This window comes from Balaenoptera physalus (assembly GCF_965194825.1).
Source record: "Balaenoptera physalus genome assembly, chromosome: 12".
In the NCBI taxonomy this organism is placed as follows: domain Eukaryota; kingdom Metazoa; phylum Chordata; class Mammalia; order Artiodactyla; family Balaenopteridae; genus Balaenoptera; species Balaenoptera physalus.
Genome location: NC_138897.1, coordinates 67210108 through 67229536, shown reverse-complemented (window position 1 = coordinate 67229536; position 19429 = coordinate 67210108). Strand labels below are relative to the sequence as shown.

General features: G+C 44.1%; 1 protein-coding gene across 5 annotated transcripts in view; it reads left to right on the top strand.

Moving 5' to 3' along the window:
- Positions 1-19206, top strand: part of PIEZO2 (piezo type mechanosensitive ion channel component 2) — a 343647-nt gene extending 324441 nt beyond the window's left edge. For 3 of the 5 annotated variants that reach the window (XM_082416414.1, XM_082416413.1, XM_082416417.1), the window contains 9 exons: positions 5825-5983; positions 8342-8489; positions 9612-9800; positions 10097-10189; positions 11387-11559; positions 13793-13921; positions 15108-15187; positions 16224-16407; positions 17707-19206. In XM_082416414.1, coding sequence (XP_082272540.1) covers positions 5825-5983; positions 8342-8489; positions 9612-9800; positions 10097-10189; positions 11387-11559; positions 13793-13921; positions 15108-15187; positions 16224-16407; positions 17707-17959 — 1408 coding nt within the window. In that variant the 3' untranslated portion in view covers positions 17960-19206. Of the gene's footprint in view, positions 1-5824; positions 5984-8341; positions 8490-9611; positions 9801-10096; positions 10190-11386; positions 11560-13792; positions 13923-15107; positions 15188-16223; positions 16408-17706 lie in introns of those variants that run through there. The other 2 variants (XM_082416415.1, XM_082416416.1) reach the window with 2 other exon arrangements.
- Positions 19207-19429: the final 223 nt, after the last annotated feature.

The window sequence follows — 19429 nt, the reverse complement described above, 5'->3', positions numbered from 1 at the left end:
GGGTGGCAGGAATTTTCTGGTTTCCCGGTGCCTATAAAAGTTATGTTTACACCAAATTGTAGTCTGTTAAGTGTGCAATAGCATTATGTATTAAAAACACAATGTTTATACCTTAATCTAAAAATACTTTATTGCTAAAAAATGCTACCCATCACCTGAGCCTTCAGTGAGTTACAGTAGTAACATCAAAGATCACTGATCACAGGTCACCACAACAAATATGATCGTAATGAAAAAGCCTGAACTATTGCAAGAATTACCTAATTGTGACACAGAGACACGAAGGGAGCAAATGCTGTTGGAAAAATGGTGCTGACAGACTTGCTGGACGCAGGGTGGCCACAAACTTTCCATTTGTAAAAATCACAGTATCTGTGAAGCGCAGTGAAAGGAGGCGTGCCTGGTATCGGCTCTGGTAGACGATGAAAGCAAAGGGTCTGCAGAAGGGGCGCGGGGAACTGTCCACATAACATGAGAGGAGTGACCTTTTTAAGAACGTGTCATGAAAAGGTCTTCATGTGTACCATCAGTCTGATCTCTTTATCAGACTTCATGAGTCATTCACAGCCAAGTCTTAGGAATAACCTGTCCGTCAAGCTGGCAAGCACCATTTTTGGAGTAGCAAGTAATAAAAATGGATTTTCATAATGTTGTTCAGAAACCGACTCAAATGTAATTCTCCACGAGGAAACCAAGTCTCTTCTACCAATGGCTAGACTCACGTCTGCCCCCACCTGAACGTTCAGGCTGACTTTTTGATCTCAGTCTAGGGAATCATTGCTTTGTGATAATAAATGGTGGCAATGAAAATATTTTAAAAGGAAAATTGGAATTAGGATAATCTTTCCTGAGTCTAAAGTAGAACTAACTAAATAAAGTGTTGTTACTCAGAAGATACCCAATAGCTCCGTAAGCCTCCCATTCCACACCACAAGCTAGGGGAGTAAATGTAGCTCACATGATAAAGATAATTCAGAATAGGGCAAGCCGTTTGTAAAAATATTAGAATTTGTTCATGAGAACGTTGTGAATCTTATTTTTTTTTAAAGAGTTTTTTTTTTTTTAAATTTATTTTTGGCTGCATTGGGTCTTCCTTGCTGCGCGCGGGCCTTTTCTAGTTGCAGTGAGTGGGGGCTACTCTTTGTCGCGGTGCGCGGGCTTCTCATTGCAGTGGCTTCTCTTGTTGCAGAGCACGGGCTCTAGGTGTGTGGGCTTCAGTAGTTGTGGCACGTGGGCTCCGTAGTTGTGGCACACGGGCTTAGTTGCTCTGTGGCTTGTGGGATCTTCCCAGACCAGGGCTAGAACCCGTGTCCCCAGCATTGGCAGGCAGATTCTTAACCACTGCGCCACCAGGGAAGTCCCTGTGAATCTTATTTGTTAGTCTTTAAGATAGAATAAGTACAATTTTCTCTGTAAATATTTAATTATAGCCGTCTCTCAAAGCAGAGAAATAAGCCGAATTTAACACCCAGGATAGCTGGATGGTGAATTTTGGTAATTTGTCTGATATTTAAAAGCATCAAGGAGGCATTCTCCAGCAGCTCTCATTGAAATTCTTAATTTCAGAGAAGAAAAGACCTTAAAAATCTTTCTAGACCTACTGTCTAATTTTCCAGATGAAGACAGGTGAGCCCATATGGAAGTGTGACCTCCCCACAGTCACTCAGCCAATTACTGGAGGGGCCAACCCCCAATCCCAGGGCTCTTGCCCCTACTGTGTGCTACACCTACCGTATACTGCACCTACTGTATACTGCACCTACCATATACTATGCCTACAGTACACTACACCTACTGTATACTGCACCTACTGTATAGTGCACCTACCATATACTATGCCTACAGTACACTACACCTACTGTATACTGCACCTACTATATACTACATATACTGTATACAGCACCTACCGTGTATGTGCTACACCTACTGTATACTACACCCACTGTATAATGCACCTACCATATACTACACCTAGTGTACACTACACCTGCTGTATACTATACCTACTGTATACTGCACCTACTGTATACTGCACCTACCATATACTATACCTACCATACACTGCACCTACTGTATACTATACCTACCATATACTGCACCTAATGTATACTTCACCTACTGTATACTGCACCTACCGTATACTACACCTACCATACACTGCACCTACTGTATACTATACCTACTGTATACTGCATCTACTGTATATCGCACTCCTGCCCCCATGGGAAGCATCCCGTACTTGCTTCCAAGAAGATTTTTATTTTAGGTAACACAACCTACTATTTCACTCTGCAGTGTGAAGAGGATTTGATTATTCCAGCCAGTCCCAAGAGAGAGTTCCAGAGCCCTAGAGCCTAGATCTTTGCCATGTCCTGACAGGGGGTCCAGCAGAGACCAGAGCTTCCAGAAATACTGCAACGGTGAAGCCACTGAGAGTCCTTTTAGCATTTTAGTCCTTTTAGGTCAAATCGGCAAATGGTTTGGTTATTACTGCTTGTATTGGTGTCCTGTTGCTGCCGTAACAAACCACTGCAAAGTTAGAGTTTAAAGCAATGCAGGTGTGTCACCTTGCAATTCTGCAGGTCAGGGGGCAGACCCAGGTCTCACTGGACTGATTCATGTGTGTGGGCAGGGCTGTGGTTCTCTCTGGAGGCTCCAGGGGAGAATCCACCCCCTGCCCTCTTCCAGCTTCTAGAGATGCCCATGCTCTGCACCTGTGGTCTCCTCCTCCATCTTCAAACCCAGCATCTGTTCCCCTGCCGCGTCTCCCTCTGCCCATGGCTGAGCAAGGCTCTCTCCCGCTAAGGACTCACGGACTGTGAGGCCACCTGGGCATCCCGGGTGCTCCCCCTCTCCAGGTCCCCGACCTTAGCACGTCTGTCAAGTCCTCTTTGCCATGGGAGGTCACACGTTCCCAGGTTCTGGGGACTAGGACGTGCACATCTTTGAGTGGGGGCTGGGGGCATTCTTCTGGCGACCACGCTGTCCTGCCAGGCTTTTGAGGAGGTCAACAGCATAGCGACAACACCTGCCAACCAAACATGGCTGAAACATCTGCTATAAGGACCGAATGAATGAGAGCTTCTCCCGGGTGTCTTAGAAATCGTGCATATTCAATTCAACTTCACGTTTATCTAGTACCTCTTAGGTCCAGGGCAGCAGACCAGGAGAAAAGGGCTGTGACACCCACGTGAATAAAGCAAGGACCCGTCAGCCTTTCACACACTGGGCTCCCAGGCTCCCGACACTGTGAGAGTCACCAAACTATGGCCACACAGGTCCTTTCTTCTCCTGGGATCTCACCTTTGGGTCTCACCTAATGGTCATCCCTAGTGCAACAGACTATCCTGTCTTTGGTTTTGGATCTTTAATTCAAGATGTATTAGGATGGGTGAGCCTCGGGCATCACTGCCGGCATGTCAGTGACAACATAATTTCTTGACATTTCAAACTGTGCTGCTACTCTTTAACCTCCAAAATTCATTTTTCCTCCTTCAAATATTGTTACTGAAAATTTCATTCATTGTTTAAAGAGAAACCATTGATTAATAGTCATATTGTCTAAATCCTTTCCAAAGAAGGAAAGCATAAGGGGAGAAATAGATTAGGAGTCTTTTAAGCTCTACAGAAGAAAATTAGGGCTACCGGTCATAACATTGAGGACAAGGAAGCTCGGATATCTTGAATAATTTATCTGATAAATGGCTTTTTCTGTGTGCATCACATCATTTAGCCCACAAATATCCAGGGGTTCCCTACAGTCTACACAGCTCTGCATGGTAGGTGCCGAGGGAGACGGCGAGGGCGTGACTCCAGCCTCCGGGAGTAAACCATGTAGAGACGCCACAGACAAACGCTTCCCAGTACAGGACAACCCCAGTGTCCCTAATTACGGTTAACATGATTGCTTCAGGATCTGTAGGTTAACTAGTACTTATTCCAAGTTGACCCACTTTAACATCATAGAAAGGCAATTTTTTTTAGTAGGTAAAACAGGGGTTGGACCTTTTATAAAGAATAGAAGGCAACACAGTTTTAAGTCTTTGATTATAATTTTGATAAATATAGAAGAATTCTTTCCCATGTAGTTTTTATATCAAGTATCTGTAAAATCAAAGGGCATTTTCCTGGAGAGATAAAAAAAATGTTATTTCCTAAAGTTCTACCAATATGGACAGTTCCTAGAAAGATGAGGAACTGGATAGTTGATGGGGGCTCTCCGTAAAGTATCTTGATATCTTACTGGTAACTTGTCAAGCGCCCACCACGGTCAAATGCAGTTAAAGTAATTCATTAGGTCCTGAAATACCGAGGCTGGGTTTCTCCACAGCAGAGACACTCATAAGCAACATTTCTGAGATCTTTAGCTGCCGACATCCACGTGGAGGCCTCTAGGCCCCCAGACACATAGGCCCACATGCTCCTGGCTTGTTCTTAGATCTCGTCAACTAAAGAATAGCTGTTTTCAATAAAAAAATAGTACATGTTTTCTTCTGATAACAAAATTGAAAATTAATAAGACAAATCCAGGATACAACATAAAGAGTAATACACTGCTTTGTCTAAAAAACTTAAAGTATCGCTCTTAATTTTAAACACAGGGAAGATTATACTCAAGTCTTACTGAGTTGAAAGTCTGATTAATTTTTAAAGATTTGTACTCATCATGTTTAAGACTCACAGAATGCCGCATTTATCCAGAGTTAAAAATTATCCTATAGGTCATCGTTCTTTGAAAATGTGTTCTAATTTTTTTTCTAGTGTGAAATTTAGTTCCACTAAGTTTTTGCTCAGACTTACGCTAGCATTCGTGAACTGTTCCACACTACGGGTCTCTTCATTAACTGTCCACCAGGAGAAGGGACTACCATCTCTAGCTCTGAGGATGTCATTAGAAAAAGGCAAGTTAGTAGATCAGAGAGTCATGGATTTTTAGAGCAAGGGAAACTTTTCAAATAAAGACATTGATGTTTAGAAAAATGATGGCTTGAGGAACAAACTCCATAGCAAACAGAACTGGAACCAAAATCCAGGTGTCAAAAATGTATTAATCCCTGACCTGTCTTATGTATGTATAGCAAAAAAAAAAATGGGGGTTCATTTCTCAGAATTCTTTCTCCTACATCTTCCAAATCACGCGCCCTGTCAAGTAAAAAGACACATTTTGGTTTATTCTTTGTTGAGCTTTAATTTGGACCGTGATAGCAGCACCATCCAAGTCCTGAGAAAATGTTTATTAGTAAATTCACTTAACAGTAATTTATTTTAATTATGGCTGAAACAACTGAATAATGCTCTAATAAATTGGGGGCACATTCATAGCAATTTTTTTTATAATTCTTTCTTTCTTTATTTATTTTTGGCTGTGTTGGGTCTTTGTTTCTGTGTGAGGGCTTTCTCTATTTGCGGCAAGCGGGGGCCACTCTTCATCGCGGTGCGCGGGCCCCTCACTATCGCGGCCTCTCTTGTTGCGGAGCACAGGCTCCAGACGCGCAGGCTCAGTAATCGTGGCCCACGGGCCTAGTTGCTCCGCGGCATGTGGGATCTTCCCAGACCAGGGCTCGAACACGTGTCCCCTGCGTTGGCAGGCAGACTCTCAACCACTGCACCACCAGGGAAGCCCAGCAATTTGTTTTTAATCATTAGATTTTCTGACCCTACCTCTTGCCTTTTGAAGAGATCCACTATGTGGAGAGAATTTACTGAATTGTCTTGAAGTGCCAGATGGGCAATTAGGCTTTTTTTTTTTTTCATGCTAAACTGGTGTCCTTTTGTTCCAGAAGAGTATTCCATCCCTCCACTTTTCTGTGTTTTCACATCTCAGGAAATTCAGCCAGAACCTGGTCGCCCAGCTTTGGTACTTCGTGAAATGCGTGTATTTCGGGTTGTCCGCCTACCAGATCCGCTGCGGCTACCCGACGCGGGTCCTTGGAAACTTCCTCACCAAGAGCTACAACTACGTCAATCTCTTCTTGTTTCAAGGGTGAGGACGCTCTGTGCTGTCACAGCCACTCACAGAGCGGGGCTGGCCGCGGGACGGCATTGTGTCCCCTCCCTGGGAAGGAGTGGAGAAGAAGCTGGTGACCTCAGCATGTGGGTCCCTGCAGGGCTCCTACAGTGTTTGACAGGAGAGCATGTGTGGCCCTTGAAACACCTTTTTGTGTGTGGTTCCACCCACCTGGCCAGGATGCTGCTCTAAAGTCAGCCACGTGGGTTCGTTTTCTATTTCTGTATCGTGTATAATTACACTGATAATATTTCAGGATGAAAAATTGGGGTCCATGATCCTAAGTATTAATATATTCTGGGCACAATGCAACAGAATATTTGGAATCTGGAGTGCTCCAAAATGCCTCTGGAATTTTGCTTGTGCAACAAGCCATCCATGGGAGGGGCATTGATTCCACTAATGTCACCTAATGTCAACCTGAATGCCACGCGACTTGCCTGTTCCTGGTAGGAAGTTATCACCACTCACACGGGCATGTTGGTTCTTCCGTGCGAGGGTTTCGGTGTGAGCATCCCCTCCCGGTTCCCATGGAGATTATACCACAGGGTGAAGGGTCAGGCTGCTGGGGCACTGCTGGCCCCTGGAGCACCAGGCGTGGGGACCAGGGACTCAGTCACGGAGGAGCGTTGAGTGTGCCCGGATGTTGAGAACCACCACGCGTGTCAGAGTTTCACTGCGTGCTGCCCCGTGTGGGGAGGGCGCCTGACACCTCTTCAAGGGGGTGGAATAGTGCGCCCCCTCAAAGCTGAGGAGCTCAGGGGAGAAATCCGGGTGGCAACCCAAGCTGCTGGGAGGGTCTGGGATGAGCCCCAGCCTGGAGGGAGCTCTGTGTCGGTCAAGAAACAAGGACCAAGCCCAGACCCCAGAGGAGCCCAGGCCATCCCACTTGCAGCTGAAATACAAGGGACTGAGCCAGGGTCTCGATAGCCTCAGTCACCTAGTAGGTCCCCCAGCCGTGGGCCCTGCTGTGCCCCCGATGACGTGGCTGCGCCTGATGACTTTTCTCACCTCTCCTCATCTTTCCCCGACCAAGAGTATAACCTTCCCTAGCTCATTCGACAGCAAAGCCCCCGTAATTCAATGATTCTATGACCAGCAGATTCTCATAGCAGAAGCAAATGTTTAAAATGAACTTATTTACAAAACAGAAACAGACTCACAGACTTAAAGAATGAACTTATGGTTACCAGTGGGGAAGGGATAGTTAGGGAGTTTGGGATTGAAATGTACACACTGCTGTATTTAAAATGGATAACCAACAAGAACCTACTGTATAGCACAGGGAACTCTGCTCAATATTCTTTAACAACCTAAATGGGAAAAGAATTTGAAAAAGAATATATACATGTATATGTATAACTGAATCACTTTGCTGTACACCTGAAACTAACACAACACTGTTAATCAGCTATACTCCAATATAAAATAAAATTAAAAAAAAAAAAAGTTGAGTGAAAGAAAGGCACCAAAAAAAGAAGAAAAAAAATGAGAAAAGAAAAAAAACCCAGCAACTTGAAAAAATAAATAAAAATAAAAAAGTAAAATTATGTTTGCAGATGATATGACCTTTTAAAAAAATTTTTTTTAACTGAAGTATCATTGATTTACAATGTTGTGTTACTTTCTGCTTCACAGCAAAGTGATTCCGGTATACACACACACACACACACACACACACACACACACACATAACCTTATAGGTTATTACAAAATACTGAGTGTAGTTCCCTGTGCTATACAGTAGGTCCTTGTTGGTTATCTATTTTATATATAGTAGTGTGTAGATGTTAACTCCAACTTCCTAATTTATCCCTCCCCCCATATGATCTTTATATAGAGAAAATCCTGAAGACTCACTCAAACCTGTTGGAACTAATCAACATTTTCATTCAGTGAAGTTGCAGGATATAAAATCAACATATAGAAATCAGTTGTATGTTAAATTTAACCAAAGATAAATGTAGCCAAGTGAAAGATTTGTACAATGAAAACCATGACTTTAATGAAAGAAACTGAAGACCCTTCAAACTTATTTGAAAAGGGAATTCCAGTTTGCTAAGACCATCAGCAAAAAAAAAAAAAAATTAATTTAAAAAATGAAAAATACCTTTTTCAAAAAGGTATTTTTGTCAAAAAACAAAAATCCTTTATTGGACTTACAATGAAAAGCAGTTGTATTCCAAGTTGGATTTGACCATAGTGGTCACCTTGAGCATTTTTTCTAAGTTGTAAGGGCTGAAACAATCAGGACCTCCATGAGCCCTCGGGGTTGGCCAGGTGATGGGGGCCCACCCCACAACTGTCCCTGTAACAAGACGTGGTTCCTGCCAGGTTCCGCCTTGTCCCTTTTCTGACGGAGCTGAGGGCCGTGATGGACTGGGTGTGGACGGACACGACCCTGAGCCTGTCCAGCTGGATCTGTGTGGAGGACATCTACGCTCACATATTCATCCTCAAGTGTTGGCGGGAGTCGGAAAAAGTAAGCCAGTAATGATGCCTTAGCCCTATTTGTTTCTCTTAGATACAGGCTGTTATTAATAGGAACTTCTGCAAGTTTTCCAGCCAAATAAATGAAGCAGAAACTACTAGGACCTATAAATGCCCCATTGATTTCACCCCACGCGAGTTAGGAATCTTGGACCCGCTGTCGCCTTAGTGAGAATAGCATCCAGATTTGCTCTTCTTCTGGCAGCTGTATATTGTGGTTATTTTAAGAAGAAGGTATATTGCTGTACAACCCAATAATTCTGAAGTGGCTCATTTGAGAGCAGGAGGGAATGAGATGTGCTGGAGAAAAGTGGGGTCAGGTGGCTGGGACTCAGGCTCACCCTCTGATTCACTCTTTGATGAGGGACAGACAATGTAACATCCTGTGGAAAGGAAATTGAAGTGCAAATATTTGCATATTCTGCTAGGTTGGATATTAAGGTTGACATATGGATAGAATTACTGTTATTTTAAGGGATGTAGTCCAGCCTCCTGAGTAGCCCTGAAGGGAAAGAGGTCCTGGAGAAGCAGCAGCTAAGCAATGAACAGGCCTGTAGACCGAGCGGTTTCCACGGCACGTGGCAAAGCTGGGCCCTCCACGGCCTGCAGCCTGAGCTTGGGGCTGGGGAGCCCTTGATGCAGCAAACAGAGGTGATTCCAGCTTGGACAGCGTGGTCCTGACAACGTGTGTCATGAATCAAGTTAAAATGTTTTCCGCCCACCATGCTGGGGAGGAGCCCTTTGAAAGGCACAGGTTTTGAATATTCAGGAATTTAAAATGTCCTTATCTCGCCTGATCCCTTAAAACCAGAGGTTCATTCAGCAGAGGCTTTGGTCCCTTGGTCCATAGGTCAGCCCCCAGCAAACCCACACAGCCCTGTTAAGGAGAAAGTCGCTCAGGCCGTGATGGACCCTGTGTTATCCCCGTGGGCCTGTGTCGTGGGCTCCTCGCAGCCCTGCATCACTGCCTCCCTTGTTCCCGGGTTGGGACAGGGTAGATTCAGAGCAGATTCAGGACCCAATCCAGGGCGGACCCCATGGTTAGAGCGCCCGCCCTTCCCCCACCCGCTTCTCCCCGGGGACCCCGCCTGAGCGCGTGGCCCTTCTGTTGCAGAGGTACCCGCAGCCCCGGGGGCAGAAGAAGAAGAAGGTGGTCAAGTACGGGATGGGGGGGATGATCATCGTCCTGCTCATCTGTATTGTCTGGTTCCCTCTGCTCTTCATGTCTCTGGTCAAATCTGTCGCCGGGGTCATCAACCAGCCCCTGGACGTCTCGGTCACAATTACCCTGGGCGGGTACCAGGTAACCGCGCCTCCCTCCGGGGTCTCCCCCCTCCCCCGGCCCCTGCCAGTGCCTTGCCCAGCCGTGCTTTACCCTGATCACCACCCAGAGGACTTACTTAGGTTTTGCGGACATATTTCCTGTCTGAATTTTGACTGTTGTGCAAATATGTGATATGTGAGCTAAGGTGCAGAAGACAGTGAAGGCAGAGTTCTGTTCTGGTTGTGGGTGATACACGACCTCATATTTTTCTTGGAACCCAGGATGCAGAGAAGTGCTTTGGAATATTAACCGTCCTGTGTGTCTTTGTTTTCCAGCCTATTTTCACAATGAGTGCCCAGCAAAGCCAGCTGAAAGTTATGGACCAGCCAAAGTTTAATAAATTTATTAAAGCTTTTTCTAAGGACACTGTAAGTAAACGCATGGAGTCGGTCTCGATGAACACCTGTCATATCGGCCAGCTGACTGTTGTCACCTGATTTATTCACCACTTTGCCATGGCCTGAGCCGGTGGGCAGGACTTTCTGGGGGTTATTAGTTACAAACAGCAGGTTCCTGGCCACTGGCCGCTTTGATCATCTAAGATGTTATGTCTATATTATCAGACACAAGTGATAATAAACATAATTCTAATTCGGAGTATTTTCATGATAAGCACAACAGGTGTTGATCCTTTTTAAATTTTTAAAATTGTGGTAGATATTGATCCCTTTAACTGGTAGGGAATCTATCCTAAGGAAATCATTCAAAATATGGAGAAGCTCCAAGCAGGTGCCGTTTGTGATGGCATGCTCCGCATTAGTAAGAGCTAGAGGCAATTTGGGATTCAACAAGTAGGGAATGAGTGAATCAATTACAGCAGATTTTTCAAGCAACTTCCTTTGTAATAAGATAATCATTACAAAGGTGATTTCATGGCATGAAAATTTCTCAAAATGAAACATAACTTTAAAAAGATACTATTATTTTTAAAATGATTTTAAAAATTAAGCTATGCATCCTCTACTGTATAAAACAGGTGTGATGTTCTGGTGACACAGCTGTGGCGGACACCATCCTTTTCTCTACATTCCATGCTTTCAATAAGATGGTAGCATGATTCTTCATAATTAAAATTGGCTTTACAGATGATGCTTTTTATTTAAATGAAGTGATTAGGCAAACAGATGCTGTTCTCTTTTGCAAAATGATAGGCCTGTAAGTGCACACTGTCAAAAGTAATCTTGAGGAGTACACAGCTGTGAGGAAGGGCCTGGATGTCCCGGGTGGAATAAATTTGACTCTCTCATGAGACGGACGTTCCCCAATAGTTGATAAATGTCTTTCTTCAGTGGGAAGGAAAAAATGACACTAAATCATCTGATTTTCCTTTACTGTTTGATTGGAATGATTCCATGGCCGTGGGTGTGGCAGCATTACCACTGGGGTTTGGTGATGTGACTGGAGCTGTCAGTGTCAGAACACACCAGGCAGCCCATTGTAGGGAGGGGGCCTTTCAGAGGAAGAGATTCCCCCTGGATACGGTCAGATAAAGGGAAGACTAGTTACTTTCTTACACATCCTCAAGTATGTGATCTATTTATGCAAGTGTATTTGTGTGCACACAGGGTGCTATGCAATTTCTGGAAAATTATGAAAAAGAAGACATAACAGTAGCAGAACTGGAAGGAAACTCAAATTCTTTGTGGACCATCAGCCCTCCCAGTAAGCAGAAAATGATACACGAGCTCATGGATCCCAATAGTAGCTTCTCTGTTGTTTTTTCATGGAGTGTGCAGAGGTAGTTACTGTATTTCCATGCATAATTCCCCCTTCCCCAACCTGAACTCGGGGCGGGGGTTGGGGGGTGTGGAAGGATACACACCTCAGATTAATTCGGATCTTGGTTCACAGTACTTCCTGGGAACGTTCATTCGATGCTACAGCTAACATTTTTGTTTATTAAATAATGATTTGCCTGGGAATCATTGACAAAACGAAGAACTTCTTAGTTTTCCTTTTTTCTACTAACTTCAGCTTTAATGAGGCTGGCAATGAGATCTGTGACCAAGAGAGAAAGGTGGAGAGAAAAGAAACAGGGTGATGACATAACATGAAACTGAGTCGGGTGAAGTGTAAGATTTCCCTGAGCTTGGGGTCTGGTCTTAATCACGAAGGACTTGCAGCGCTGGGAACACTGATTCTCCCTTGCCGGCCTCCAGCACTTGGGGAGCCCCAGCAGCTCTTTTCTCTGAGCCTGAGCTGGGAGAGCCTCTGGGCAGTCCCAGGACGGGAGAGCAGGGAGATTCCTTCCCACCCCACCTGAGCCTCTGGCCAGCCTGCAGCCACCACGCAGCATGTCTCGCAAAACATTCTTGCATCCGAAAGCCCGACATGTCCGGGGGGCCGTTGGGGGGCCTGGACGTAATACCCGGGCTGATTAGCTCAGTTTCCTTCATGACAGGCTGTGACTCAGGACTCTGGGCAGTCACGTGATAGGTTTGTTGGGTCCACAATACCAGCTTCTTGGTTGGAATTAAGAAAGAATCATGATAGGTAAGGAAGAAAGCCTTCTAGAATCTGACTTCACAAGGAAATAGTAAGAAGTATTTTGAAGGAGGCTGCTCAGAATTTAAAGAACTCCTTCTTTAATTGTATTTTCTCCTTTTAAATGTCCCAAACTCCTCACGTGGAATTCTGTACTGGCAAAAATGCACTTCCTAGCCCTTCCTTTGAAGAGCCACCAAAAGAAATTAAAAATCAATTTCTGATTGAACATTCTGCTTTTGATTGAGATATAATTGACATGTAGCATTATTTTAGTTACAGGGGTGCAACATAATGATTTGATATTTGTATGTTTCAAAATGATCATCACAGGAAGTCTACTTAACATCCATCACCACACAGTTACCAAAAATTTTTTCCCTGTGAGGAGAACTTTTAAGATCTACTCTTTTAGCAACTTTCAAATATACAGTACAGTATGATTAACTACAGTCACCATTCTGTACATTACATCCCTAGGACTCACTCATGTTATAACTGGAAGTTTGTGCCCTTTGACCCCCTTCACCCATTTCATTCACCACCACCCCATCCCCCCACCTCTGGGACCCACCAATTCATTCTCTGTATCTATGAGTTCAGGTTTTGTGTTTTTATTTTTAGATTCCACATATAAATGAAATTATACAGTATTTCTGACTTATTTCACTTAGCCTAATGCCATCAAGTTTCATCCAGGTTATCACAAATAGCAAGATTTCATTCTTTTTTATGGCTGAATAATATTCCAGTGTGTGTGTGTGTGTGTGTGTGTGTGTGTGTGTGTGTGTGTGTGTGTATGACATCTTCTTTCTTCATTTATCTGTCAATGGACACTTAGGTTGCTTCTGTATCTTGGCTACTGTAAATAATGCTGCAGTGAACATGGGGGTGCAGATATCTTTTAGAGTTAGTGTTTTCATTTGCTTTGGAAAGATACCCAGAAGTGGGATTGCTCAGTTACATGGTAGTTCTATTTTTAATTTTTTGAGGAACCTCCAAACTGTTCTCCATAGTGGCTGCAGCAACTTACATTCCCACCAACGGTGCACAAGGGTCCCCTTTTCTCCACCTCCTCACCAACACTTGCTAACTCTTGTCTTTTTAATGATGGGCATTATGGCCATTCTGACAGGCGTGAGGTGATATCTCATTGTGAACATTCTTTTTAAAACATAGATAGTCTCTGAGTCCCATGGAGACTAACGTCGCTGGGTTAACATAAAGTGTTTCAGAATCCCTGTTAGATCATCAGGGATTTCTCTTGTGTCCCCACACTCTTCCTCCTCACCTGTATCTGTGTTAAAGGTGTCTGAGGCCTCCCTGGATGTCTAAGAGGCTGGCTGTAAAGGTGAGGAGGACAGGTTGAGGTTGACAATTGTGGACCCAGTGAAACTTGGTGAGATTAATAGTTCAGTGAGTTTTTAACCTCTCCTGCAGACTTCTGAATAACCACTGATGTTGAGCTCTTCTTTTTTTCTTCACAGAAACATGAGTCTGGGTGCAAAAGCAGAAATAGCAACAGATAAGCTTTCTTTTCCTCTTAAAAATACGACACGAGAGCACATTGCTAAAATGATAGCTGGCAACAACACAGAAAGTTCCAAAACGCCAGTGTAAGTTGATTGTCATTTTTAATACAGTGTTAGAAGGTGTGTGTGTCTGGTCCAAATCTCCTCTACAAATACGTGTGTGCAAGAAACGCCATTTCTTCCTTCTTTGGTAACTCAAGTGAGCCTGTACTTAAGAGTCCTCGATGGGCTGGGTCAAAGCACGTCTGCTCTCCTCCCGCCCCCTCTGCCCAGCTCGTCCGGGGAGGACTGACCTCTTCTCTGGGGAGCAAACCTTGCTCTCATCTGACCGTAATCACCAAAAGCCAGGGAAAGGCCCTGGGAGACCCTTTTCTACTATTACCCCTGCCCCTGGGGCACCAAATCCTGGCTAACAAATGGGCGTGAGAAGAAGGCAAGGGGGTGGGTGGAAATTTGAGGGAAAAAACTGTATCTTAATATATTATCCTGCCACACAATACTCCACTCCAAACATCTGAGCTGTGATGTTTAGATTCTCATATGAGAACCAGCAGGAGAAAAACACTGCCATTGGTCCAGAACTGCTAAGTGAATTATTCCAGATGCCCACCAGCCGCAGCCCAGCTCTGTCCCCTGTCTGCCAGGTCAAAGTGCTGCGTGTGAGGACTGCCACGATGCAGCTGTCAGACATGGTCCCTGAAGTACCCCTTGTCAATCACTAAACACTAAGGGCCCCTGAGAACCGTCGGATCCTCCCCCATCACTTCCCGGATGAGAAAACAGCCCTGGGAAGAGGGAGTGGCCCGTGTGCAGGGTGGGCCAAGGGCTAGGACGCCAGTCCTCTGCCCCCCACCTCACTCCCGTCTCTGGATCAGCTCGGGCAGCCCACTTCACTAGAGAGAGTTTTGAAATCCCAAAAATTAAAATTGGAAGAGTGGTAGGATCCTAGCATGAAAGACAGCCCCTTGCTTCAGAAAAGTCACAGATGTGGAAAAATCTCTGCAGCAGCTTTTAAGCCATTAACCAGCTTGGGTACAGAGTTGGCATGAGTGTCTGGTTAGAACCTGGTGAATTTATTCGGCTTCGGAGACTTCTGATTTTAATGGAAACCCATAAACTATGATGACTGCACATCGCTTAGTTACAGGAAGACTCTCCCTGTTACTTGTTTGAAATGAGGTCAAAAATAGCAACAACAACAACAACAAAAACAATTTTGCATGGGTAAAACAACTAAAACTTAATTATCCTTTTTTCTCTTAATGCCCAGGACCATAGAAAGGATTTACCCATACTACGTGAAAGCACCCAGTGACTCTAACTCCAAACCCATAAAGCAACTTCTATCTGGTAAGAATGAGAAGGAATTGTTTCAGAACGTTTCTTAATCTTTCTTTTATTCAACGTCTGTAGTTTGCCTTTCAGCCTTTATCAAACTCCTTTCCAGTTTTCTTCCCCCTGTGACATGGTTTGCAAGGAGCATAAGGCTCTGGGCTGTGTCCACCAGCAAGAAGGGATCATTTACTCACCTGGGGGCGTGTTCTTCATCTTCCTTTGTTCACTGATATAGAACTTGATTGACTTAAATCCACGTTCAGTGACATGTTAACTGATTCATCGGAATCTGTTTACTTGTTTCTATTAGCAACCGTATCTTTGGCAGAAAACTGCCTAATACAGCGTTAACTCTGAAGGCCCCACGATAAGAACAATAAAAAGATGGCAGGAAATGGACTTGATTCAGCCCGAGGGTGACTGAGTACCAGTAGTAGGGCTCCATCTATTAAAGCTCTCAGCCAGCAAAACTCAGCTCAGAAGTCACCTCCTCTGGGAAGCCCTCAGGGATCATACCACCCAGAAGTGGTCTCCCCTAGCTAGCAGACCTTGTCAGTGCCGGGGGTTGCCACGTGCCCATAAATAGCGCTTGTGTGCATGGCCTTTCCCATTGAACCGGGCTGCATGCAACTTGGTGACCCCTTAGCACCTCCTGGAGCACCTTCCTCCTGGAAGGCACTCAGTAAACGGTGGTAACATGAAAGAATCCATCAATTCCATCAACAGTCAGCTACTGGGGTTTTTAAACATCTAATTAGTTGTTTGGAATTGTCAGCCAAGATGCTCCGGTGATGGGTCTCCGTTCACTCTGTGACTTTGCTGCTGTCTCATGTAGCAACAGGACTGGCCTCTTAGAGAAAGAGAGAGACCCCCCCACGCCATGCCCCCTCCTCCTTTTCCTCTTACAGAGCTGATGTGCCCGTGTGTCCCCATCCTGGAACCGGATGCCATGGGTACCAACCAGGCTATCCTGGTTCATCCGAGAATGGCTGAAGTGCATTAAATCCATAAACTCTCCTGCTAATTGGATTTCACGTTTCTCCTTCTCCAGAAACTAATTTCATGAACATAACCATCATTTTGTCCAGAGACAATACAACTAAATCCAACAGTGAGTGGTGGGTTCTCAACTTGACTGGGAATAGAATCTACAACCAGCATGTGCAGGCCCTGGAGCTGGTGGTCTTCAATGACAAGGTCAGCCCCCCAAGCCTGGGGTTCCTGGCCGGCTACGGGTAAGGAACCATTTCACCATTAACAGTTATGAGATCCCACTTCTGTATCACACCAAGTTGAAGATGGGAAGTCTTTTATCTTCTTAGAATTCTCAAATTCTATAGCTGCATTATTAGAATTCACAGATCCTTGGCCCTTCATTTTATTTTATTTTATTTTTTAATTTTATTGAAGTCTGGTTGATTTACAGTGTTGTGTTAATTTCTTCTGTACAGCAAAGTGACTCAGTTATTCATATATATATATATATATATATATATATATATATATATATATATATATATATATATATATATCTTTCCATTATGGTTTGTCACAGGGCCCTTCGTTCTAAAAACTGAGGAACCAGAGTCCCAAAGACGTCAAAAACGCCTTGTGTGAGTCCCACCACCAAGCATAGGACCAGAAGCCATATTTCCAGCTTCTTAACTATTCCTTCCTGTTACAACACAGTTTAGTGCAATTCAGGGGTTAAACTAGAAATGGGCCGAGTTCTCTCTTTTCTGCTAACATTGCCTTCTGACCTGAACAGATAGAGAGTCAATTAGAAATCACAGTTTGGGACATGCCTGATGTTACCATTTCTCCATGTTCTGACACTTCAACCCTAGGACAGGCACACCCCCTACAAGATGCTAGTACAAAGTTTTCTACTTCCCAGAATAAGCCTCTTAAGAAATCATTGTCTATCCAGAATTTTATTATAAACATGAATCTCTGAGGAAGGCAGGACAAAGTCCTAGGTACAGAAAAGTGTATATAACAATTGCATTTCTATCATATATATATATTTTTTAACATCTTTATTGGAATATAATTGCTTTATAATGGTGTGTTAGTGTCTCCTTTATAACAAAGTGAATCAGCTATACATATACATATATCCCCATATCTCCTCCCTCTTGCGTCTCCCTCCCACCCTCCCTATCCCACCCCTCTATCTACCATATATGTTATGTAGCTTATTCATATAATATATGCAGTAAAACCACCAGAAGTTCATACATGAAACTATTAACATTGGTTGTTTCCAGAATGTAAGATTTCAAAGGACTTTCATTTTTCAAGTCCTACAGTTCTGTAATGTGTAATTTTTTTTTTAAAAAAAGAGCATGCATTACCTTTTTAATCAGCAAAAAGGTCAATGTTTTCACCAAAGGGAAACAACTTAAGCTTTGGTAAGTCTATCATGTGTTTTATGGCGTTTGAGGGAAAATGTTCATTTTCTTTTTCTTGTAGGCATGTTCTCTTAACCATATGTAATGGCCAGATACATTTCTACCTCATTTTTTTTTCAGTATCATGGGCCTCTACGCTTCGGTGGTCCTGGTGATTGGGAAGTTTGTCCGAGAATTCTTCAGTGGGATTTCTCACTCCATCATGTTTGAAGAGCTTCCAAATGTGGATCGGATTTTGAAGTTGTGCACAGATATTTTTTTAGTTCGAGAGACCGGGGAGCTGGAATTGGAGGAGGACCTCTATGCCAAATTAATATTCCTGTACCGTTCGCCAGAAACCATGATCAAATGGACCAGGGAGAAAACAAACTGACGCCCCAGGCCACAGACCACAAGCCAAGTTCACATTGGAATTTTCCAAAGAAAACAAGAAAAGCACAATACTCTCCTAAGAGCTAAGCATTTCTAATTCGGTGGAAACGGTCTCTCTTCTGACTGGTGCAGAAGGAGTGGGCTTCCTTTTGCCCTCAGAGCTCCGAGCAAAGGCACTCTCGAAAAGTCCTTTGTAATTCCATTCCTCTGAAATCAGGGCTACTCGCTTTATGTTTTAGTCCCCGGTGTCTTGCAGTCTGATCGACTACGTGGAGGAGTCATTGATGGGTCTCGTCCCTCAGAGAAACAGAACAGGAGGAGGAGAAGGAAGGAAAGGCCTTCTCCTGTGAGGGACGGTGCCCTCCGAAGAGACGCTACAATGCAACGCAATGCACGGGGCTCTGCGGCCAAGGGGACGCTGCTGTGAGGAGGACGGGGGCCCTGCACCCCGAATACGCAACAGAACGGGGGCTGAAAACTCCTACACATACGTCCAGGGGGGAAAGAGGAAGGGGGCCGGTGACCCATGGCGATGCCAGTGGAAGGATAAGCCTCATTCTAAGCAAAAAGAAAACATTAGTGACACTTACTGCCTTACCTTAACTGAAGACTAATGAGAAATCTTTCCATTAAACACCAGTGACCTCTCAGGAAAAAAAAGCAGCAAAACAAATACGTGGACATGGTGTTGCTGAGGCCCAGGTGGTGACTCACTCCGACCTGGTGGTTTTCTGGTTCAGAGAGTTACTGCTCCCCGTGAAACACCGACGCCCAGCTGGAGGCGGGGTCCTTGGACGTTGTCACCTTTACTGACTGAGGTCTGAGCTCTCCTCTGCCCCACCCCCGACGCTTCCTCCCATTTCCATGATTCACGGCCGTGGTTTTTCCAGTATGTGACATTTTTTTTCCCTGTTTTTCAGGTCTATCAACGAGTTTACATATTCCAATTCACATTTTTACATCTGAGACGGGTTTTTTTAAGTTCAAAATTATGGAAGAAATATGTATATTGAGCTTGGGGAAATAAACAAATGGCCTTTTCTTAAATTATTATTATGGGTCATACAACCTCTTCATGAAATAACAGTGTAGCATGAAAAGCTGACGATTGAAATGTAGTTTTCATTCCATATTAAAAGACAGTTTCTGAGAAGAATCATCGAATGGACTAGACTCTGTCCCCCCAAAAAATGATCCTCTGTAGTTTGGGTTCAGGACTAACAAAATAAAGCACATCCTGCAAAGTCACTCTAAGAATACTCTTCATTCTGCCTTACTGCATGAACTAGGAAAAGCGACTTCTCTGTACTGTGTACCGGGAGCTAAAAAATCAACTAAGAATCCACTTCTTGTTGGTTGCATTGTGGGTTTTCTCATGTAGGTGCTCCATGGGAACAATAAAAGCAGGAAACAACTGGTGAGCGGTTACCTTCCCAGAAGGAAACCATTACAGTGAATATGGATCTTTTAA